Source organism: Lipotes vexillifer, unplaced genomic scaffold (genome assembly GCF_000442215.2).
Source record: "Lipotes vexillifer unplaced genomic scaffold, Lipotes_vexillifer_v1.1 scaffold278, whole genome shotgun sequence".
Lineage (NCBI taxonomy): Eukaryota > Metazoa > Chordata > Mammalia > Artiodactyla > Lipotidae > Lipotes > Lipotes vexillifer.
This window is the reverse complement of record NW_006769677.1, coordinates 5,716,826-5,739,915: the sequence shown is the minus strand read 5'-3', so window position 1 is coordinate 5,739,915 and position 23,090 is coordinate 5,716,826. Positions and strand designations below refer to the sequence as shown.

Below are 23,090 nucleotides of genomic sequence, written 5' to 3'. Positions count from 1 at the left end.
GAAAGAGAAAGGCTAGAGGGGAGATGCTGTATGGAGTGAAAAAAAATTTTTTAAGATGGAAGTGGCTTAATTAAATTTCTAATGCTGAGGGGGAAAAGTTGAAGCTGTAAGAGAAAGCTGTGATAGAAAGATCCTGGCCCATGAGGGTTATGTGAGGAATGGTGATTGAGCCAGAGCACAGGGTTAAGTTTAGAAAAGAGCAGAAGGTGTAGGCGTTTCATCCTTTGAGTCCCAAGGAAAGAATGGGAACAGTGGAGGCTGGATGGAGTCAGGAACCTGAGGAAGTCTATTTAATAACATTCTTTAATTCCTGTGTGGGCCAGAGCCCAGGTCATCTGCTGAGAGTAACCTGGTAGAAGAAGGGGCTTGAAGGGCATAGGGAAATTTTAAACAATTCTTGAGTGTTTCTTGAAGGCTAGACACCATGCTAAGACTTGGTATATGAAGGTAAATAAGACATAGTCCCGTCCTCCAAATGACTAATCCTTCTGGTGAAGAATTTAGATATATAAAGAAATAAGTTTAGAAAAGGAGGCATGCGGTTTTGCCTGAGGTTGGAGGGCTGGGGGAGGAGGTCAGAGAAGGTGGCATTTGAGCAGATTCAGTCTTACTGAGTAGAAGATTGCCAGGGAGAGATGGGAAAGGAGAAAGGAGAACATTTGCAATGGCAAGGATGTATGGCCAGGCAGGGAAAATTAAAAACAAAACAAAACAAAAACAAACAAAAAATCAACTTTTTATTGAGATATAACATGCACATAGAAAAATGCAAAATCACATTTATACAGCTTGATGAATTTTTTTTTTTTTGCGGTATGCGGGCCTCTCACTGCTGTGGCCTCTCCCGCTGCGAAGCACGGGCTCCGGACACGCAGGCTCAGCAGCCATGGCTCACGGGCCCAGCTGCTCCGCGGCATGTGGGATCTTCCTGGACCGGGACACAAACCTGCGTCCCCTGCATCGGCAGGCGGACTCTCAACCACTGCACCACCAGGGAAGCCCCAGCTTGATGAATTTTGACAAAGTGAACACTCCCGTGTCACCCGCACCCAGGTCAAGAAGCAGCCTCAAGAGCAGGCAGGGCTGATTTGAAACACAGTGGGAGAGGTTGGGCGAGGGGCTTGCGGGGCAGCCAGGGTCTTCGTGTGGAGGTAGGAGAGGGAGGGCAGCTGTGCAGTGTGGAGAGGGGCCCTGCTTGGCTTCTGGCTTTGTAGTCAAGGAGTGATTGTTTTTCTGCCAGTCCTGCAAAATGACTGTTACTTTGTAAAATTGATGTAAAGACGCTGTTTATTTTACTTATTTAGAAGAGAGAACTTTCTTATGAAAGAACTTGTTTATCTCATTGTATACATTATGTGAGATTTTGGAGGGGTGTTTTAAAAAGCTTATTTGAAAATTAATTTGTTTTCTCCATTTTTTCTTTTTACGTAGGGCTATTATGTGAACCGTGACATGCTAGGAGAAAAAGGAGATTTCATTACTTCACCTGAAATAAGTCAGATCTTTGGGGAGGTAATATCCAATGTAAACTCTAGAAGAAACTAATTATCAAACATTTGAGAGTAGATCAAGTAGTAGTATTCTACAGTAGTGTTTTACAGCTTTGTTTTTGGTGATTCATCAAGTTTTAATTTTTTAGTGGTTTATATACTGAAGGAATAGAGAGTAATAGAGGTATCGAGGGCATTTGAAAGGTTTATACTTTACTGTAGAAAAGGAAATGTAGAGATACAAAGGCCAGAAGGAAAGAAAAAGAAAAGAAATGGAAGAAAAGGTGTTGGAAAAGAGGAGAACCAGGTGAAAAAATGAGAATGGAAAGACAAAGAGAGACAACAGGCAAGGTGAAGAAGACGGTTGAGAGTTCCCTCAAGAAGGGAGAGAGAAAAGATAAAAAATACTGAGGGATTAGTGGAATCAAAATGCACTATAGCCTATACCCCTTATTTAGCTGTATTTACAGTAGAAGTCTCCTTAAGAACTTTGAATTCTTTTCAGGAATTCTAGTTCATTTATTTCCATATATAACTTTTGATCACTTTAGAAATAGAAAATGGTACACAAAAAGAAGAAAAATCTAGGCATTAAAAATATTAATTATGACTTAAAGCCATGTAATTATTGAAATTACATGAATATGAAGAAATGGCAGAATCATATTTCATATGTCTGTTTGCTTTCAAATACTAGTACCTTTCGGTAAGTGATACCCTCTTATCTGTGTCATGGGACCTTTTATAGTAGAGGCTGCCTTTTAACTAGGTGTTTTCTTTTGTTATTAAGCTTCCTAAGTGGTGTCTGTTGTACTGTAGTCCCAGTGAAGTTCCTGTGTGCGTATACATATATTAACATGTTAAATAACGTGTATGGTTGTTAGGAAACATTTTGCCTTCCGGTGTAAAGTCTGTTTACATAGAATTTTATATTGTGTTATACTTTTATGCTTTATAATGCTTGAATGTAGTTCTTTCCTTGTCACAGCTCCTAGGGATATGGTTCATCAGTGAATGGATAGCCACTGGAAAAAATGCAGCTTTCCAACTGGTGGAACTGGGCCCAGGCAGGGGTACCCTCTTGGGAGATATTTTGAGGGTAAGTAATAAAAGAATGTCTTAAAGTTTCATGTACCTGACCCTTGTCACTTTTGACTGAGTTTGAAAACTTTTTTGATTTCATTGCTTTTCAGTCTTATCTCCTTAATCTCATATTTCTCAGCTAAAATGTAATGTCAAAATAATATAATGAATCATTACTTGTTATCTGTTTCTAATCTTAAAAAATGGGGGTGAGGGGAGAATGTAAAAGCTAAAAGTATAAAACATTTAGAAGATATTATGGGAGAATATATTCATCTTCTGAGTAGGGAGTTTTTTACATTATATAAAAAGCAGAAGCCATAAAGGAAAAGATTAATAATTTCAAATACATTAAAATTAAGAACTTTTTTGTTCTTTAAAGAAACTAGGAACATTTTGTTCTTCAAAGACACCATAAAGAAAGTGACAAGACAAAACACAAAGTGGGAGGAGTTATTTGTAACACATATAACTAACAAAGAACTGGTAGTTAGAATACATAAATAACTTTTTTCTTTTATAGATTTATTTTTTATATTTTGGCTGCGTTGGGTCTTTTGTTGCTGTGCACGCTTTCTCTAGTTGTGGCGCGCTGGGCTACTCTTCGTTGTGGTGTGAGGGATTCTCATTGCAGTGGCTTCTCTTGTTGCGGAGCACGGGCTCTAGGCTCGCAGGCTCAGTAGTTGTGGCGCATGGGCTTATTTGCTCTGCGGCATGTGGGATTTTCCTGGACTAGGGCTCGAACCTGTGTCCCCTGCATTGGCAGGCAGATTCTCAACCACTGCGCCACCAGGGAAGCCCCGAAGATCTCCTTTAAATCCGTAAGAAGGTGACAGATAACTCAGAAAAGTCACGCCAAAGATGTGAACAGGCCTGTCATAAAAGAGGAAATCCATGTGGCTAATGAAAACAGAAAGATGCTCAGACTCATTGGTAGTCAGGGAAATGAAAATTAAAATCACCGTGAGTAACCCCTGTACCCTCAAAATTAGAAAGTCTGACGACACCAAGGTTGTCAGACCTTGGTTGGTGAGGATGGGGAGCAAGGGGAACTCTCATGTACTGCTTGTAAGTGTATTTTGGTACAACCCCTATGAATAGCTACTGGGCATATTCTACTAACATAAAAGTTATTTACATTGTATGTTCCAGAATAAATTGTGAGTTTATTTTGTGTGTACCTGACAAATCAGTGTAAAACAAAAATGCATATTCAATGTAAAGAAATTTAAATTTCTTGGGCTTCCCTGGTGGCGCAGTGGTTGAGAGTCTGCCTGCCGATGCAGGGGATGAGGATTTGTGCCCCAGTCCGGGAAGATCCCACATGCCGCGGAGTGTCTGGGCCCCGTGAGCCATGGCGGCTGAGCCTGCGCCTCCGGAGCCTGTGCTGCGCAAGGGGAGAGGCCACAGCAGTGAAAGGCCCACAAAAAAAAAAAAGAAAGAAAAGAAAAAGAAATTTAAATTTCTTGATGCTATGTGATTTCTGCTTGAAATTAAGAATTGAAGGATTTTTTTTTCAAAGAAAACTTACAAATATCTGACAAATAAGAATCCTTATTATATTGTATGTATTTGGTGGTGGGGGTAACCCACTGATTTATGTTTCCAGGGCTCTATTTTGTATCTTTTTAAATTGACAAAGTCATTTGAATATAAAATATTTAATAAGATTCTCAAACAATATTTTGTTTCAAGAACTTTAAAAATTAAGCCCAAAGCTCTTTTTTTTCTTAAAAAAAATTTTTTAATTGAAGTATAGTTGATTTACAGTGTTTCAGGTGTACAGCAAAGTGATTATATCTATATTTTCAGATTATTTTCCATTATAGGTTACTATAAGATATTGAATATAGTTCCTTGAGCTATACAGTAGGTCCTTGTTGTTTATTTTATATATGGTAGTGTTTATTTGTTAATCCCAAATTCCTAATCCCTGTCCCCCATAATCCATTCTTTATGCTTGTCTTTTGGAAAGAAAATGCTTGGCTTTATCATTCCCCTGCGGAAACATCTTTGGCAGCTACCCTCTTATCAGTACAAGATGTTCACAACCAGACTTGTTTCTGGGCTCTACCTTGAACTCCGTGCTCCAAACTATATGCACCGAACTATACCCACAGCTCTTAAAATGTCTAAAGGATGCTTCCCTAGATCAAGTCCTGAGAACTCTTAAAAAGCCAAAGAATTTAAAGGAATGTAAAGAAAATAGCCAAAGGTGTAATTACAGACTTTATTTTTGATCATATTTCTGAAGGATTTTTCTCTTGGGGAGAAGTTTTTCTATGTATAGTTTCATCTCCAAACTAAATTTGGAAAAGTCGTCTTGTCCTAATCAGTCTGTACCTGCATATTCAGGTCTCAAAAGTAGGAGGCAAATCACCAGTGAGGATTAAATTCAAATGAAAAAAATATTAATGTACTTTATGCAATTGGCATTGAATTTTTAGCATTAAAATATTGATAAAACATTAGTATATTCCTTTTTTTCTCATGTTTACAGTAGCAAAAAGTGTGTGGCTAAGAAGAAATTGAAAATGGGAAAGAATCTCAGAGTTAAACTGTCAAGTAATTAGTGGCATTCAAATCTGATTTCTTGTGGATACAGTCTGATCATCTCAGGAGTGAGACTATTTTGTAGGCATAGCAGCTTTTTCTTTTTCCTTTATTCTTTATTTTTTTTCAGGCTGTTGCCACAGCCTCCTGCTGCCCAAGGTTTGCTGGCCTAATCACTTGAGATACAGCACTTTGACTTCCACATCACTTTTTAGGGCCCTACTTGCTGTATCATTGGCTAGTCAATGATCTTCTTTGGGATACTCTCTTCATAGCAGCTTTTTATTTTTATTTTATTTTTTTAAAATTTTATTTATTTATTTTTGGCTGTGTTGGGTCTTCGTTTCTGTGCGAGGGCTTTCGGGGGCCACTTTTCATCGCAGTGCGCGGTCCTCTCACTATCGCAGCCTCTCCCGTTGCGGAGCACAGGCTCCAGACACGCAGGCTCAGTAGTTGTGGCTCACGGGCCTAGTTGCTCCGCGGCATGTGGGATCTTTTCAGACCAGGGCTCGAACCCGTGTCCCCCGCACTGGCAGGCAGATTCTCAACCACTGCACCACCAGGGAAGCCCCCATAGCAGCTTTTTAAAATCAAGCCTAGCTCTTTACCCATGAACTTGCTGTGTGGCCCCAGGTGTGATGTGTATAATAATTTTCAGGTCTTATAAGTAATAAATCTCTGTTTTTTCAAAGTTAAAGAAAAATCAAGGCTATATACATTTTATTTCTTGGGGCTTTTTTTAGACTCCCTAATCTGAATCATTGTTTTTATTGGATGCTAAAGCTTTTATTTTCATTTGTTAGTCCTAATTCTAATTTTTATCAGTAGGAAACCAAACTGTACTGTGTACTATGTACTGTTCATTTCTTATATGGACTATGTTTAATAACTCCAGTAGGTTATGATTCTCATAGACTGCTGGAGAGTGACTTGTGTGAGGTTCTCTGAAACCAATTATTACTTTTGCTGTGACATGAGCAAATTATTGAGGTAAATGGTTAGAAAACCTAAAATCTACTCAGCAAGATTTTGCCAATTTCTTCTTCTTTTTATATTTAGGTGTTCAGTCAGCTTGCATCTGTGCTGAAAAACTGTGACATTTCAATACATCTGGTAGAGGTGAGCCAAAAATTAAGTGAGATTCAAGCATTAACGTTGACTGAAGAGAAGGTCCTATTAGAGCGAAATGCTGGATCCCCAGTATATATGAAAGGTGTCACTAAGTCTGGAATTCCAATTTCCTGGTACCGAGATCTGCAAGATGTGCCAAAAGGTAATTATTTTACATTGATTAATGAAAGAATTTTGATCACAACCCCTCACAGTAGTGATAGGTGACCACAACCTTGTAGAGCAATGTAGTAGATTGAGTTAGGGCTGCCAAGTCCCTGACCTATAGAGAACAGCATTGTGTTAGAAAACAATTTCATGTGGTGTTGCAAAAACCAAAGCAAACCAAAACCAAAACATGGATCTCTGGTTGTCCTTTTTATTTTTTCCCTACCCCTCAGATAGTACTGATGATGAAGCAGCCCGAGGCAGTGGGGCCTGAAGGAAGCAGTGTTAGTAGATGAGTTTTTTACTTTAATTATCTCATCTTTTGATCATCCTTACTTGCCTAAAGGCAAGCAAGGGGTGGTACGAGAATCCCTTCACTCCTCAAGAATGTTATATTGACGAGCCCCAGCTCAAACCTAAAGTGGTGGTCTGACCTTGGCCAAGGCACCACAGCCATTCCTGGCCTTAAGCGTCTTGGATGATTTTAGGAAATTCAAATCCTCTTCCAGCTAACAAATTTGAGTTCTGATTTCTTTTGGGCCTGGTGATGAATAAAACATTAAACTGATAACTGGGATATTGCAGCTCTCTGACCCTCTATGTGGAAAATGGGAATAGTAATAATTGTTCCTATGTATGTTCTGCACAGTAGGTTTGCCATGAAGAGGTGGGTGATTCTGTGGAAGTTATAATTATGGAAGCATCACAAGTCCCATTACGAAGAACTATGCATTTTCTTTTTGTTAATGTTCAAAACAACCAATTGATTGCCTTGAAAATGCTGAAATGTTAATTTTTTTTCTTCTGTTTTTAAATAGAGTACAGCTTTTATCTTGCACATGAATTTTTCGATGTTCTTCCTGTGCATAAGTTTCAGGTATTGATGGGAAAGAAGTCACATTTACAATTGAATAACAAAGGGCCTTATGTTGTAAGAATAAACATTTATGGTGTTTAATTATTGTTGAAGTTAGCTATATCTGGAAGTTTGATGAATATAAGTAATTGAAAGGCAAAAGTGAAATATTAAGAATTCTTAATTCTTAGGATATTAAGGATTCTTAATTCTTCTGGGATAAAGGTGTATGAGAATGTAAGATAGTAAATCACTATAGTGCAGTGAAGGATTATTTTTTAGCAACTATTTTTAAATTCCAAAAATTAAAAATGTTCTTCATTCTTTCTGTGAGGAGATTGAAGATTTGGTGGTAATGCACATGTACTGGTAACTTGTAGGGCTAAGAGTATATATTATTAGGTAGTAATTTGTTGGCAGAAGCTTCTGATTAGTCCTCCTAAGTCTGTTTTCCATTTTGGGGGCACTTTCCATGTTGCTTATTTCCTCCTCCATTTCTTATCTAAACAGCATTAATAGTTTGCATCTGTCATTCTACTCATACTGTTAAAAGGAAATGAAGTAATGCCTTTAAATAATTTAAGTGGTAAAGTGCTCTGTAAATGTTAGTTATCTATCTTATATATGATAAGAGGAGAAAAGTTATTTTGGTAGAGGCAATTTTGAGAACTTGCAAAAATTTGTTTTTATGTGTTATTTTATGTTTAGAAAACACCACACGGATGGCGAGAAGTACTCATTGATATTGATCCACAGGTTTCTGATAAACTGAGATTTGTTTTGGCGCCTTGTGCCACCCCAGCAGAAGCCTTCATACAAGTAGGAATAATTTTTTTTTCTTAGTTTATTGCCAACCAAATCTTCAGTCTTATTTTCTTAGTATTTTAGAGTTCCTTGTAACATGAAAGGTGCTTTTTATTAATAGTGAAAACGCACAGGATTTAGAGTCAGGAGACTGGGTTCAAATCATTTCTTAGCTGTGTGACCTTAATGTAATAAGAAAGTAAGTGCTTACTCAGCAAGTCCCTGACTCTCTCTGTTTACCTCAGTTCTCTATCAAATGGTGACAATATTGTCTACTTGACAGGAAGTTATTTATCTGTGAAAACAATGTAGTACAGTGTAAAGTAACAATAGCAATATTTATTGAATATTTTGTATGTATTACTTTTTTTAAATTTATTTTTGGCTGCACTGGGTCTTCGTTGCTGTGCGCTGGCTTTCTCTAGTTGCAGCGCGTTGGGACTCCTCTTTGTTGCGGTGCGCAGGCTTCTCATTGCGGTGGCTTCTCTTGTTGCAGAGCACAGGCTCTAGGTGCGCGGGCTTCAGTAGTTGTGGCACGCAGGCTCAGTAGTTGTGGCTCGTGGGCTCTAGAGTGCAGGCTCAGTAGTTGTAGCTCGTGGGCCCTAGAGCACAGGCTCAGTAGTTGTGGCACACAGGCTTAGTTGCTCCGTGGCATGTGGGATCTTCCCAGACCCGGGCTCAAACCCATGTCCCCTGCATTGGCAGGTGGATTCTTAACCACTGCACCACCAGGGAAGCCCCTGTTACTCTATTTTCTCATTTAATTCTCAAAACTATTATTAGGTAAGTTTTATTATCACTCTCTTTGGGCTACTGTTAGAGCATGCCTTTTTTCTCATGCTTCCACCCAAATTAAAATTTGATTACTCCTTCTTTCTATTGTCCTCAAGGAATAATTGCAAGAGCCTATGTATCTTCGGTTTGAGTTTAAACGTTCAAAACACCTGTACTTCTCAGGAATGTTTGAGCTTTAGATTGCCTGTTTTATTCCCTTTTTTTCGAGCTCAGAAAAAGATGGTTTCTACTTTCTGGACCATAACTAAGAATTTCTGCCTTAGAAGTTACCGATTTTAAAAGCAGAAGAGCTTTTAAACGTAAACCTATGAATTAAGTTTTCATTGCAAAGCATAAGTTTAAAATACCAGCCTAAGTGCTTGTGAGCATTTCTTTTTCATACTCTGGCTAATTTTACCTGAGTGAGAAACAAATTCATAAAGCTACTGAGAGCTAACCCCCCGAGAGTTCATTGATTTTAGGTCTTCACTTGAACAGTGTACACTTATGAGAAAGGGAGTGATGATTTCCCTCTCATTTGGATAGAGCAAATGGTAATGGAATCTCATCTTGAAGAGCAGTCTAGGATATTAAGAATGTCAGCATGGAACGCTGAGTCGTGTCACCTTATGCCTGAAGCAGCTGACCCCGTGGTTTATATAGTCAAACCACAGTAATTTATTTAATAGCACTGGAGGCTTAGTGGTTTATTATTTCATTTAATTCTCACAATAAGCCTAGTATATGAAATAGACTGTGAAAGGTTAAGTAACTTGTCTCTAGTAAGCAGATGATGAGGTGAGACTCAAGGGCTGAGTCTGCCTGACTGTGTACCTCTTAGACCTGTGCCATTATAAGCAAGAGACATCAGAGCAGGTCAGTACTTCACTTGTACTAGGTGTCAGGAGGGAGCAACAGTTAATGTACGTTTGCACAATGAGGAAAAAATCTTTTCATTATCACAGGAATTAGTGAAATTTCGTATCTGCTAGTCCAGTTGGTAAGAATTACTATTTATTGTCAATACACGTTTTAAGCTAGTATGTACTTCTTGAGGACCCTTAGTTAATAGTTGAACATCTTGGGAAATTAGGGCTTCAGGTACATTACTAGTTTATAAGCTGGTATTGCTAGATATAGGGCATATCGTTGAGGTACCTTTTCCCGCAAAAGAAGGCAGATATACTTGCTTTAATAGGGTCTGTTTTGTTATATTGGATTTATATCATTTGTTCTGCCAGCACAAATTTTTAATGTCTCTTATGTGTCAGACACTGTTCTAGGCAAAAATTCCTTTTCCATGCTTTCAACCCAGTGGAATATATTTATATGAATTATGATACAGAAGTAAAATCACCATAAATAAAATGATAATGTTCTTAGCCATCTGGAGGGTTGAGGGGGCATATGCCTTTTTATAAAAGGCATTAAAATTAAAATATCGGGCTTCCCTGGTGGCAAAGTGGTTGAGAATCCGCCTGCCGATGCAGGGGACACGGGTTCATGCCCTGGTCCGGGAAGATCCCACATGCCGTGGAGCGGCTGGGCCCGTGAGCCATGGCTGCTGAGCCTGCGCGTCTGGAGCCTGTGCTCCACAACGGGAGAGGCCACAACAGTGAGAGGCCCGTGTACCACCAAAAAAAAAAAAAAAAAAAAAAAAAAAAAAAAAATCTTCGTAAAATGAATGGATATCAGAGAACCAAGGAGTTCTGTATAATATAAAGGATGGCATGTGAAAAGTTGAGTGTAGACAACATATTCATACTGAGAAGGAATTGATTTTTTTTATTTAAAAAAAATTTTTTTAAAAATTTTTTTGGCTGTGCTACATGCGGGACTTTAGTTCCTTGACCAGGGACTGAACATGCGCCCCCTGCAGTGGAAGCGTGGTGTTCCAACCACTGGCCCACCAGGGAAGCCCTGAGAAGGAATTTATTTTTATTGTAACTAAGAAATGCTCATTGTAGAAAAACCCTAAGGAAACAGGTCTTTTGAATGATGTATTTTGATTCATCTGTTCCCTTACTAGTGTGATGAAACAAGGGATCACGTGGAAGTGTGTCCTGATGCTGGTGTTATTATTCAGGAACTTTCTCAACGCATTTCAGTAACTGGAGGTGCTGCCCTGATTGCTGATTATGGTCATGATGGAACTAAGACAGATACCTTCAGAGTATGTATAATTCAGTCACATGATTTATCAGAATTTAACTGGTACAATTTACTTACAGTTGTCATTTGTTAGGTTTGAAGCTCATTGAAGATCTTATTTTGGTTTCTACAGTGCTTAGCACTGTTGTATTACATTATTTTATAATTAATCCATGTTATTATAATTACCCTTAACCCTGTATCTTACTGTCCACCTCTCCTCTGAACAGGGTCTGGATTGTCTGCATTATTCCTCAAGTTGCAGAACCTAGGTTTGCATAGATCCTAGTAAGCATCTGAATAATTCAAATTGAAAGATTTTCTTAAAAGTTCTTAAAAATTTCCCCTCCTTCATTTAAAAAAACATTTACTTTTTATAGATTTGATCTAGCTACTGTAATCAAACTTTTTCTGTCATATTTTCAACACGTTTTTTCCTTTCCAGATATATTGTTTTATCCTTCCTAAACATCCTTTCTTATGCTTTTGGAACAGGGGTCCCCAACCCCTGGGCCTCAGACCATTAGTGGTCCTCGGCCTGTTAGGAACCAGGCCACACAGCAGGAGGTGAGCAGCAGGCCAGTGAGCGAAGCCTCAATCTGCTGCTCCCCGTCACTCCCATTACCACATGAACCATCCCCAAAATTGTCTTCCACGAAAGCGGTCCCTGGTGCCAAAAAGGTTGGGGACCGTTGTCTTGGAATATGATCAATTCTGTTCGATGTACTTTAATTAAAGTATACTGAAATACATTTAACTAGATGTTATTAAGTCATTTTCTAGATCGGTGTTTCTCAATTTCTAACTTTATTCTTTTAAAGAAAAACGTGGAGGGTTTTTTTTTTCTTTAAGCACTGATTCTCTAGGCTTATCTCCAGGATTCTGATTTGCTAGGTCTGGGTAGAGTCCAGTAACATTTTCTCAGGTGATTTTTTTTTTTTAATAATTTTTATTGGAGTATAGTCACTTTGCTCTCAGGTGATTCTGATGCATATAGTTGATGGATACACTTTGTAAAACACCATCTAGATTCTGGTAACCTGAATTAATCTGGAGAATTCTCTTATAACTTCATCACCATGGGCATTAATGAAAATTTTAAACAACTGTCAAAGGCAGCATCTTCAGGCACTATAACATAGCACTTTATAGTGGGTTTTTCACATAGCATCTCATTTGAAGAAAGGGTGCTATTTGGTAAGAGTTTGTAAACCACTGATATTGGCTATATTTTCCTTTTTAACAGTTGTTATGTAAAATGTACTAAAATGATAGCATTTCTTTAATCTTGATAATGATAACCATAAAGGTACAAAAACTCATCATTTAAAAAATTATGTTCAAGGGGTTTTGTGGCCACAGGCTTCATGATGTCTTAATTGCCCCGGGAACAGCAGACCTCACAGCTGACGTGGACTTCAGTTACTTGCGCAGAATGTCCCAGGGGAAAGTAGCTTCTCTGGGTCCAATAAAACAGCAAACATTTTTAAGAAATATGGGCATTGATGTCCGGCTGAAGGTAATGATTTATGTTATTTCACTGTTATTAAATATTTTAATTTCATACTATTTCAATAAAGTTCACTTGGCCTTAATGCTCTTGTTGTTAGTCAGATCCTTGGTGTTCCAGTCTTTTCAGTAGTATAGGGTTCAGTGTAACCAGACAGCCTGGGGGTGGAGCAGCCTGGTAAGTTCCATGCATCTCTCTTGAGGTAAAATGAAGACTTGCAAATAATATTCACGTTTGTTAAGAAAACTTGACTGCTTGTATGAGTATGAATTTTACAACTGTTTTGAAGACATCTTAACCCTTCAGTGTAGATCAAACTACCTGGGAATATTTGCTAAACATACAAATCCATAGGTTTGGGTCACAGCAACCTGTGTCTTTAATAAACACACCATGATTCTAAGAGATGATCAGAAATTACATTTTAAGCACTGTTTTATTGAATAGCTAATAGTCATTAGTATTACTGCAAATAACTAGGAATCCTTTCTCCTGGTTATTTTCACTAAGAAATCTTTTTCTTTTCAGGTTCTTTTAGATAAATCAGATGAGCCATCACTGAGGCAGCAGTTACTTCAGGGCTATGATATGTTAATGAATCCTACGAAGATGGGAGAAAGATTTAACTTTTTTGCCTTGATACCTCATCAGAGACTTCATGGTAGAAATCATCAGATGAATGCATGTCAGTCAAAACCCTCTCCATCACCTGTAGCTGGGTTTGGTGAACTTGCTTGGCGGTGATATTTCAGTGGACTTTTTACTCCCAAGTTGGCCTAAGAAACTAGAATAAAGGGAACACATTTTATATATCACAGGTAAAATAAGTACTAAAATATTTTTATCTCTTCACAGCCAATAAAAATAGCCCATACAGTAGAACTGAAAATTGATCTTTTAAGATTGTGTTTGATTCTTGGTACAAATGTGTGTTCTCAATTTAATGAAACTTATTATTGGGTTTCCTTTAATTAATAAAGCTAGTTGCTGTATGTTTATTTGAAAATGTAAACATGAATTCTGATTGGTTTTATAACTGGAAACAACTGGCCATTCACAGGGGACTGATGAAATAGAACTATCCATATATTTTTAAAATGAGGTTGAGTAGTATGTTCTGACATAGATTGCTAAGATTTAGTAAGTGAAAAAGTAGGGTGCAAAATGTTTTGTAGTTATGATTCCATTTTTGTTGGAGAAAAGCTACATTTAAAGAAATGCTTAGAAGTAATTTCACAGCAATTAAAACACTAAATGCGGACTGGTTGTTTTCTGTTCAGTGATATTTACTTTTATATAAAAAGTAAGGAAAGGATGCCCAATAATCACTAGTTATTAAAGGGACTGTCTTCTCCATTGTATATTCTTTCCTCCTTTGTTGTAGATTAATTGACCATAGGTGCGTGAGTTTATTTCTGGGCTCTCTGTTCTGTTCCATTGATATGTGTGTTTTTGTGCCAATATGCTGTTTTGGTAACTGTAGCTTTGTAGTAAAGTCTGAAGTCAGGGAGCATGATACCATCAGCGTTGTTCTTTTTTCTCGATTGCTTTGGGAATTTGGGTCTTTTGGGGTTCCATATAAATTTTAGGATTATTTGTTCTAGTTGTGTGAAAAATGTCATGGGTATTTTGATGGGGATTGCATTAAATCTGTAGATTGCTTTTGGGTAGTATTGACATTTTAACAATATTAATTCTTCCAATCCAAGAACATAGGATATATTTCCATTTCTTTGTATCATTTTCAGATTCCTTCCTCAGTGTTTTATAGCTGTCAGAACATAGGTCTTCCACCTTCTTGGTTGTTTATTCCTAGAGATTTTATTCTTTTTGATGCCGATTTTAAATGGGATTGTTTTCTGGCTTTCTCTGATAGTTCATTATTTGTGTATAGAAAAGCAACAGATTTGTGTGTATTAATCTTGTGTCCTGCAACTTTAGTGAATTCGTTAGTTCTAACATTTTTTTGGTGGAGACTTTAGGGTTTTCTATGTACAGTATCGTGTCATCTGCAAATAGAGACAATTTTATTTTTTCCCTTCCAATTTGGATTTTAGGGGGAAGATTTTCAGCTTTTCCCTATTGAGTGTGGTTAAGTGGCCTTTATTATGTTGAGATATGTTCCCTCTATATCAACTTTGTTGAGAGTTTTTATCATGAATGACTGTTAAATTTTGTCAGATGCTGCTTCTGTCTCTTTTGAGATGATCATATGATTTTTATCCTTTTTTTAATGTAGTGGGACACACTGATGGATTTGCAAATATTGAACTATCCTTGTGTCCCTGGAATACATCCCACTTTATCATGGTGTGTGATCCTTTTAATATATTGTTGGATTCAGTTTGCTAACTTATGAGGATTTTTTGCATCTATATTCATCAGAGATACTGGACTGTAATTTTCTTCTTTTGTAGAGTCCTTATCTGGTTTTGGTACTAGGGTAATGGTGGTCTTGTAGAATGAATTTGGGAGCATTCTGTTCTCTTCAGTTTTTGGAATAGTTTGAGGATAGGTATTAGCTTTTCTTAGTATGTTTAGAATTCCCCTGTGAAGGCTGAACTTTGGTTTGCTGGGAGGTTTTTTATTAATTACAAATTGAATTTCACTACTAATGACTGGTCTGCACTGTTCAGATTGTTTAACTCAGTCTTGGCAGGTTGTATGTTTCTAGAAATTTTTCCATTTCTTCTAGGTTGTCCACTTTGTTGGCATATAATGGTTCGTAGTATTCTCTTATGCTTTTTTTTTTGTATCGGTAGTACAGCTGTTGTTTCTCCTCTTTCTTATTTTATTTGGGTCCTCTCTTTTTTCTCGATGAGCCTGGCTAAAGGTTTATAAATTTTGCAAAAAGGTTTATCAATTTTGTTTATCTTTTCAAAAAACCAGCTCTTGGTTTCATTGATGTTTTCTGGTCTCTATTTTATTTCCTCTCTTATTATTTCCTTCCATCTACTAACTTTGGGCTTTGTTTGTTCTTCTTTTTCTAATTCCTTTAGACAGTAGCTTAGGTTATTTGAAATTTTTCTTCTTTCTTGAGGTAGGCCTTATATTGCTATGAACTTCAATAATCACTATTAAATTTCCCAATCTGGTTTGAGGGGTGGGAAAAGACTTACTTTTTTTTTATTTGTCCTCCTTTTTGGTATTTGAATTTTTCACCATATTCTTCTGTGAATTTTATAATTAAAATTAGATTTAAAAAATTTTTAAAGTCACAGTAAAACCAATAAACCTAACAGGTACTTAAAATATGACTTAATCCAGACTGCTTAGGAGGAATAATTTTCTAAATTGAGTTAATTCTTATTTTCAGATAATTGTCAAGATTTAGTTCTATAAGTTCTCATTTTTCGGTTCAAAAAACTTTTATTAATAGCAGACATATGGACTTTCTGAAGAACTGTTACATAAGCAACACAAATTTGTGAAATTAAAAAGAATACGAGCTATATGTCTTGAATTTATAGCTTAACTATATTGGAAATTCATTGGCAGAGTGATGAATGGTTGTTTCTTATTGCTTCTTTGGCTTCACCGAGACCAGGACTAGCATTCTCTATCTCACGCTAAATTAAAGGAAGATGGAGGCCTTATTTTTCAGATGCTGCTCAACTTTGGGCCATTCCTAGCCACCCTTAAAGATTCCGTTGGAGAATTTTTAGAAGATTAAAATGCCCATAGTTGGCCCTTCCCAATTATTTAATAGTCCTTATGATTAAGGGGAAAGAGGCAATGCTTCTTGAAACCTATACATGTACTTTGGTATTAGGTATTTAACTTAAGTCTTTTGGCAGTTGCAGTAGTGGAATATTTGATGGTAGTTTCTGAAAAACCTAGAATTATTCCAAACTTTCATTCCAAGAAGTGAGACCTTGAGGTTATTACCTCAAATTTTGTATAAAATTGTAATAATGAGTTGTTTTTTATTTTAGTCAGATTTAAAAAAAAAAAAAATCTGTGTTCTTAAATATAGCATTAGTTTCATTTACAAATACTATTTCCAAAAGCCTGGGAAAAGAACACAACCAAATAAAATATTCTTTGGATACCTCTACTAGAGATAGGCTCAGGTTTTCACATGGAAAAGTATGGTGATATGGAAATACATTTTATTATCAAGCTTCTTTGAGGATATTTACAAAGAGTGGGATGTAATAAAAAATAAAAATGTACTGAACAGTGTCATTATAGACTACTTTGTACATTATCAAATGTTTCTAAGAATTATTTCTTATACAAACACAATGACTTCAAGACAAAAAAAAGGTTATGCAGGTTATACAGTAACTGGAGAAATTACTCAACTCCAAATTATCTGACAGTGCCTTTACATTTTTTGTTTTAGAAAACTTCTTAGGCATTCAACAAAAACAAAAAGAGTGCAATTAATTTCATGGCTTGTAAAGTTTGATTATATAAGTATAGCAAACAAACGTCATTCCAGTTAATTATCATTTTACGCAGTAAAACCACAGTAGGGTGCCTAGTGACTCAGAATTACTTCATTCTAGCACACTGACATAAACACTTACTTTAGAGAAATTTGGGGAAGTTATCCTCTATCACAGGGAAAATACACTTTCCAGAGGTTTTGCAAAATTAATTTGGTTTAATTTTTTAAACTCCTATCTGACAATGAAATACTGAGACATTGTGGAGTGTCTCCTGGAGATATTTAGGGGTAGGCAGTATAGTAAAATGGTTAGGAGGGGTAAGAAGGACTCTGGAGCCACATTGGCTGGGTTCAAACCCACATCCTAACTGTGACCTTCAGCAGCTAGTTACTTAATTTCCCTGTGCCTCAGTTTCCTTATCTGTGAGATAGAGTTCACGTGCACTTACCTCATGGCTGTTGTGAGGGTAAAACACGTAAAGAGCTCAGAAAAGAGGAGCACTGTGTGTTTCCTTCCATTCTCTCAAGGATATTTTTAGTCCTAGATAAGGCAGTAGCTTCAGGATCTCTAAGGGCCCTCTCAGTCTTAGTCTGTTCACAAGAAGAACATTCTTTTCCTTTGCTACCTCAAATTCTGTGGGCAGTGATAGTTAACACATTTATAACTTTTAGCTTATCAACATCTGATCTTCACAAAAACACTGTGAGAAAGGTATAGGCAAGAATTATAATCTTTATTTTATAGATTGAGGAACTCAAGGCTCAGACAGATTGTCACCTGCCGAGGCCGACGTAGGTAATTCAAGAACGGAGCCAAAGTTTTTGGCTCCACATCTTTGGCTCTTTTTGGAGGGAAAAAAGTTTACAATGATTACTGAGGAATCAAAAAACAAAAAGTCCCTAGATTTTTTATAAGTGAATGGTCCCACCAGATCTTTAACTTTTTGGGGGGAAAACTGTTAGTAACTTTTAAAAAGCTATGAAAAAGTCTAACCTCTTAAATATGATATCTGGGTAGGAAAAAATGTCTTTAGCTGGCTGATGAAGCTGCAGTGTTAAAAAAAAAAAATTTCATTCTTTCATTTGCTCAGCTGATAATATAGCCGCACTCTTATAAACTGTTTCATGCTCTACCCCATCCACTCCCTCAAACTGCTTAAAATATAATTGGTTTTAAAACATTCCAGGTATCTCTAAAGCCTTCCAATAAGCTAAGGGAAGAACAAAAGGATGCTGTTATTCTTTCCTGTAGCATTAACTGATTCTGCACTGGCCTACTTTTAGCATATATTTAATTTTCTTCCTCAAATTACTCAACCCTATGTAAAGATAAATTGTGTAATTAGAGTTCAGATCTATACCTATAAAATGTTGGAATCCAATTGCGGCATCACAATGGCATCAGTGGGAACGTGAATATTTAGCAGCAGAGTCAAGCTATAAGAAGACATACATAACAACTCAGCACTGAGACCAGCAGTTCCTACTCCTGGTTTTGTACATCAGTTGTCTTGAATGACCTCAGGGGCTGTTGCAACATATCAATACTTACAAAAGGTGACAACTTAATTTTCATGTTCCAAAGAGCATATTCAGAATTTCAACTCCAAAAGGGTTAGGGATCACTGTTTTGGAGTCTTGACTGACCTAAAAAAGAAAGGTAAAACAGTCCAGCACTCCCTTTCCAGGAGTCTAGGAAAAACCCCTCAATGCCTCTAAGGTCGGTTAAACGTTTATAAAGTCTATAGGAAATGGCATGCTGGCAGCCTCTCAGTTACCGCATAAATGCACATCTGTTTAGTAATCAACCTTGTAACTCTTGTATGATTTGGTTAAGCTATGCAATAACTGGACTCTAGCTTGCCTTTTTCTCCTTTTTAAAAAAATGTTAAGAATAGGAAAGGGAAGATAAATTAAGTGCCACTATTGTACTAAAATGAACGATTAGGAAAAATACAAAAACCAGTTATTGCTTATGCTGTAAAAATTTATGAAAAGCTTTATCTCGGGTTCCATTATGTTTTTATTACTCATTTTCCCCTCTTGTACCTACTCAATATGAACTACAGTATTGGTGTCACTGATTCCTTATCATATTTCCTCATGTCTTTGCATCCTTTCAGATGACAACCTACAAAGAACAACAGTTATGCAGCAAAATACCAGTCCATAACATGAAATCCTTCCTTATTGAAGTTAGCTCAATAATAATTAAGGATCCTCTTCCATGTCATCTGGATTGGGAGCCATAATGAAGTGCTTTGGGTATTCAAGGTTGTGTGTATATGCATGTATTTCCCAGCGGGCATCGTCACTTTCATGTGTAATGTAACGTTCACCAATGCGAGTTTCAAATTCTCTAAGGTCAAGCCAAGTCTGATAGTCCTAGGGGAAAAAAAAAGATTATGAACCATAAAAGAAACAATACTGTCAACCTTCTTTTTGTTTGCTCAGCACCCTAGTCATAAAATTGACAACCCCTACCTCCTAAATACTTGGTATACAATAAGTTCATTTGTAATATTTTAAGTTAGCAATGTTAAAGATAAATACTTTTTCAAATTTAGAGTCTCTCATGAAGGAAGGAACTAGTTTCTAAAATTAAAAAAGAAAACATTGCCTCAGGCTTCTGAGGTGGCTAATAATAACCACTAAAATATTTTGTTGGAGAGGCCTACACCTTACTTCTCAAAATAGGGGAAGGTGCTTAGAATTTGTTATCAGGATAATTTAATAACTGCTGAGACTAAATATGATTATATTTGTTTGAAGTTATTTCTACCCCTCATTCCCTTTAAAATAGTTCTGAAGCTTCTCTCTTTACTCTGAAGTTTGGGGGTATCTTGACAAATCTATGCAATAGCTTTTGGGGGGAATTAAGCCAAACATTTTAAATGGCATCTCTGATCTCTTCAATGCAAATATAAACCTTTTAGTGGACATTTTAAAAATAAAATATATTTGACAACATAACGTGTCATGCTCACCTTACAAAAAGGTGAAATGAATACTATAAGGCCCTAAGACATGTAGAATCTATTGCTTTTAAGAGTGGTTTCATTAAGACAATCACCATGAACTGCTCAAATGAGGATCGCCGAAGAGAGGTACATTTTTTTTTGCCGAGAGATACATTTTTGTTTTTTACCTGCAGCCAGGGATGACTAAGAGATTTGTCCACACTGTAACGTTTTCTCATCTTCACTTGAAGTAGGTTGTTTATCAAATCAATTGCTAAGGGAAAAGACAAAATTAGATACATGAATTTGAGCCTATGGAGCATCCCAAACCTGTAACTCTGCCTGGAAAGCAGTTCAATCCATAGAAATACACAGTTGAGGATTTTTGCTTCTCAAGGACATGGGCTTTAAGCTAACATGCTGGTGATCCATAAATATTTACTGAATTCACAGTGTATCTGGTTTATTAAGGAGACAGTATAGAGTACAGGTTAAAAGTACAGACTGGAGCCAGCCTGCTTGAGCTGGCGTTGTTACTACGTGTGACACAGGGTGAGTTACTAAAGTATACTGTGCCTCGGTCAACTGTAAAATGAGGTTGTTGAGAAGATGAAATAAATTTCATACACATAAAGGGCTTAGAATGGTGCTCAGCATATAAATGCTGAGTATTAACTACTATTTTTTAAGATGAATAAGACAGACTCTTATTATAGGCTGATTTTGTTTCTTTTTTCCCTCCCCAATAATGCCATGTTCTTCTCTAGTCTCGGGCTTGGTCTGGAAAAGTAGCCGAAGCCATTGCCTTGCTTCTACAGATGTGGTTACAGTGAGGTGATAACTTATTACCAAAAGTTCATACTTAACAAGTTTTAGCAAATAAGGTCATGGTATTTTGGTGTATGTGGTGAGATCTTGGCATACATATCTTATCCAATTATTTGGAGAAATGGGCCAACTGCAAAACCAAAGCAACCAGGTAACTATACACTGACAACATCCCTATGTAACAATACAGTTGTTACTAAGGCATGGATCCAGGGATGAGCCAAATGAACGACTTATACTATACTATTTCTAGTTCTAAATACCACCAAACTAGCAACGATTTTCCGTATTTTTGTTTTTGCCCTAATCAAGTTATTTTTTTCGCATAAGTATTTTAATTATTAATTTCTCTGTATTCTAAATACTTAAGACTTTTATCCATTGTTCCTTAAATGGCGGTCCACTATGTGCATCAGAATCATTCAGTGTATTTATTAAAATGTATTCAGTGTATTTATTCCTGGGCATCAATCCAGCTGGTGAGTCTGAATCTCTGGGATAGAGCCAGTGGGGTCTTCTTTTTAATAAATTCACCAAGTGATTCTGATTTAAGAGGTCTGCAGACCACACTGTCCAAGGAGCTCTAAGATGACTCTGGCAACATCCCCAAACCCTCATATGTACTTCTTTAGTTAGCTCTGTTCATTACCAAGTAAGCCTACTATTTATATGTTGTTCCTCAAACTTTTCCCAGTTTAATGGGCTATTAATCCGTATGATTAGGCACTTTTGGGAAAATAAAAAAAAAGATCCCCCTGTTCCAAGGGTTGGCTAAATTCTGGTGGGGATGTTCCCCAGTAGTGGTTCTATCAAATGCTATGGGAATGTTAAATAATGTTTTAAGTGGTATATAAAGAACCTAAGTTACATGTCTCCATTCAAGGAGATCAGAATCTAGTTCTGAAAATAAGTGGTCGTGAAAAGATAAATACGCCCAACTAGTAGCCTAAGTAGATCTTACACAGTTTGGAGGAGGGGTTCAAGGAAGACTTCTCAGATGAGCCACAAGTTAAGGGATCTCTGAAGAACTGGAAGGATTTCGACAGCAAGGAGGAGAGACGGGTAGGCAGGGAAAAGACCTAAGCAAAATGCAGCGAGTAGTTGAAAGTACCTGGCGTAGGGCAGTAATGGCGGATGAGGCTAGAAGGCAAACTTGGGCCATATCACAGAGACCTACAGGTGCAGCCTGGTTAGAGGGAGGCTGAGATTTATGTCCGGGAGCAGTGTAAGATGAAAGTAGTGTTTCCTGAAGGATTTGGCAGTGGTGACTGAGGACAGTTAAGCTATTTGAGTAGTTTCAAAATGAGGCAGTTGGGGCCTGGATTAGTGCCCTGCCTGCGAACTATAAGGAAGATAAAGAAAAGATAATGTAAAAGGAAGCGTGCTCAAAAAATTGGTAAACAGTTGAATTTGGAAGGTGAATGGGAAATATTAAAAAGAGAAGTCAGAAGAGACAGGGTGATTTGGGATCACAAAGATTTTGACTACAAGGCACAGACCTAAAACTTATTTTTTTTTACCTTCACCAGAAATTTCTCTCCATGGATTTGGTGGGTACATAAATGCAGCATTTTGGATTTGGTCATTTATATCTTCATCTTCATTAAAAGGAAACGTGCCACTGAGGCTCACATAGACAATAACTCCCACTGACCACATATCTAGAGAACGGTTGTAGCCTTTGCTCCTGAGAACTTCAGGGGCCAAGTATGCAGGAGTTCCTACCACAGATCTCCTGAACGACTTTTCACCAATGATGCGTGCAAAACCAAAGTCACACAGCTTCACCTGGAAATTAAAGGATGATGTTAATTTTATATTACTAATATAGGTATCAATCTATATATATATACCTGTCCCTCAATATGATACTGTATCATTTCAACACATTTGCCAACTATATTATGTCAAAAGATTATAGATAAGGAAATTGTAAAATACCCTTTTCCCAAAATTTAGATACATTTATAACCCTGTGATCCATTACTAACAGTATGAAGAACTTTGCTAATGCTCATTTCAAAAAACCACTTTTGAATTCTAGCTTCCAGAATGCCAAATACCAGACTGGTATTATAAGTGCTCAGCGTTTTTGATGAAATGGAGAGTGCTAATCTTTTATCATTTGGCTTTTAGGAGATCACTTTCTATTACCTGTAAGCAGGAACTATATGTTTCACTTTTAAATGCTCAGTGGCCTCACAGTGCCTGGATAGAGGTACTCAAATGTTTGCTGAATTAAAAATAAGTTACTTAAAAACTTACCCTTTATTTTGCTTAATCCTAGAATCTCTCTTCCCAAGGACACTATATATTGGCACGTAAATGAAATTGAGGTGAATTTAAGATAACTATTAATGTGGCCAGTAGAAGAGTCATATTAGAGATTGTTTGAAAGAGAAAGAGT

The 23,090-nt window shown here is 37.0% G+C and overlaps 2 protein-coding genes across 3 annotated transcripts in view; one reads left to right on the top strand and one right to left on the bottom strand.

Annotated features, from left to right (window-relative positions):
* NDUFAF7 (NADH:ubiquinone oxidoreductase complex assembly factor 7) overlaps positions 1-13,486 on the top strand; it is a 16,461-nt gene extending 2,975 nt beyond the window's left edge. Inside the window, exons 3-10 of one of the 2 annotated variants that reach the window (XM_007445788.1) lie at positions 1,432-1,512; positions 2,479-2,589; positions 6,186-6,399; positions 7,223-7,281; positions 7,969-8,079; positions 10,868-11,011; positions 12,335-12,508; positions 13,028-13,486. In XM_007445788.1, the coding sequence (XP_007445850.1) occupies positions 1,432-1,512; positions 2,479-2,589; positions 6,186-6,399; positions 7,223-7,281; positions 7,969-8,079; positions 10,868-11,011; positions 12,335-12,508; positions 13,028-13,243 (1,110 nt within the window). In that variant the 3' untranslated portion in view covers positions 13,244-13,486. The remainder of the gene's footprint in view (positions 1-1,431; positions 1,513-2,478; positions 2,590-6,185; positions 6,400-7,222; positions 7,282-7,968; positions 8,080-10,867; positions 11,012-12,334; positions 12,509-13,027) is intronic. The other variant, XM_007445789.1, reaches the window with a different exon arrangement.
* Positions 13,487-18,769: 5,283 nt separating this feature from the next.
* Positions 18,770-23,090, bottom strand: part of PRKD3 (protein kinase D3) — a 67,692-nt gene continuing 63,371 nt past the window's right edge. The window contains exons 16-18 of the mRNA XM_007445787.1: positions 22,204-22,471; positions 20,044-20,129; positions 18,770-19,280 (exon numbers count right to left, since the gene is read on the bottom strand). Of these exons, the coding sequence (XP_007445849.1) occupies positions 19,107-19,280; positions 20,044-20,129; positions 22,204-22,471 (528 nt within the window). The 3' untranslated portion in view covers positions 18,770-19,106. The remainder of the gene's footprint in view (positions 19,281-20,043; positions 20,130-22,203; positions 22,472-23,090) is intronic.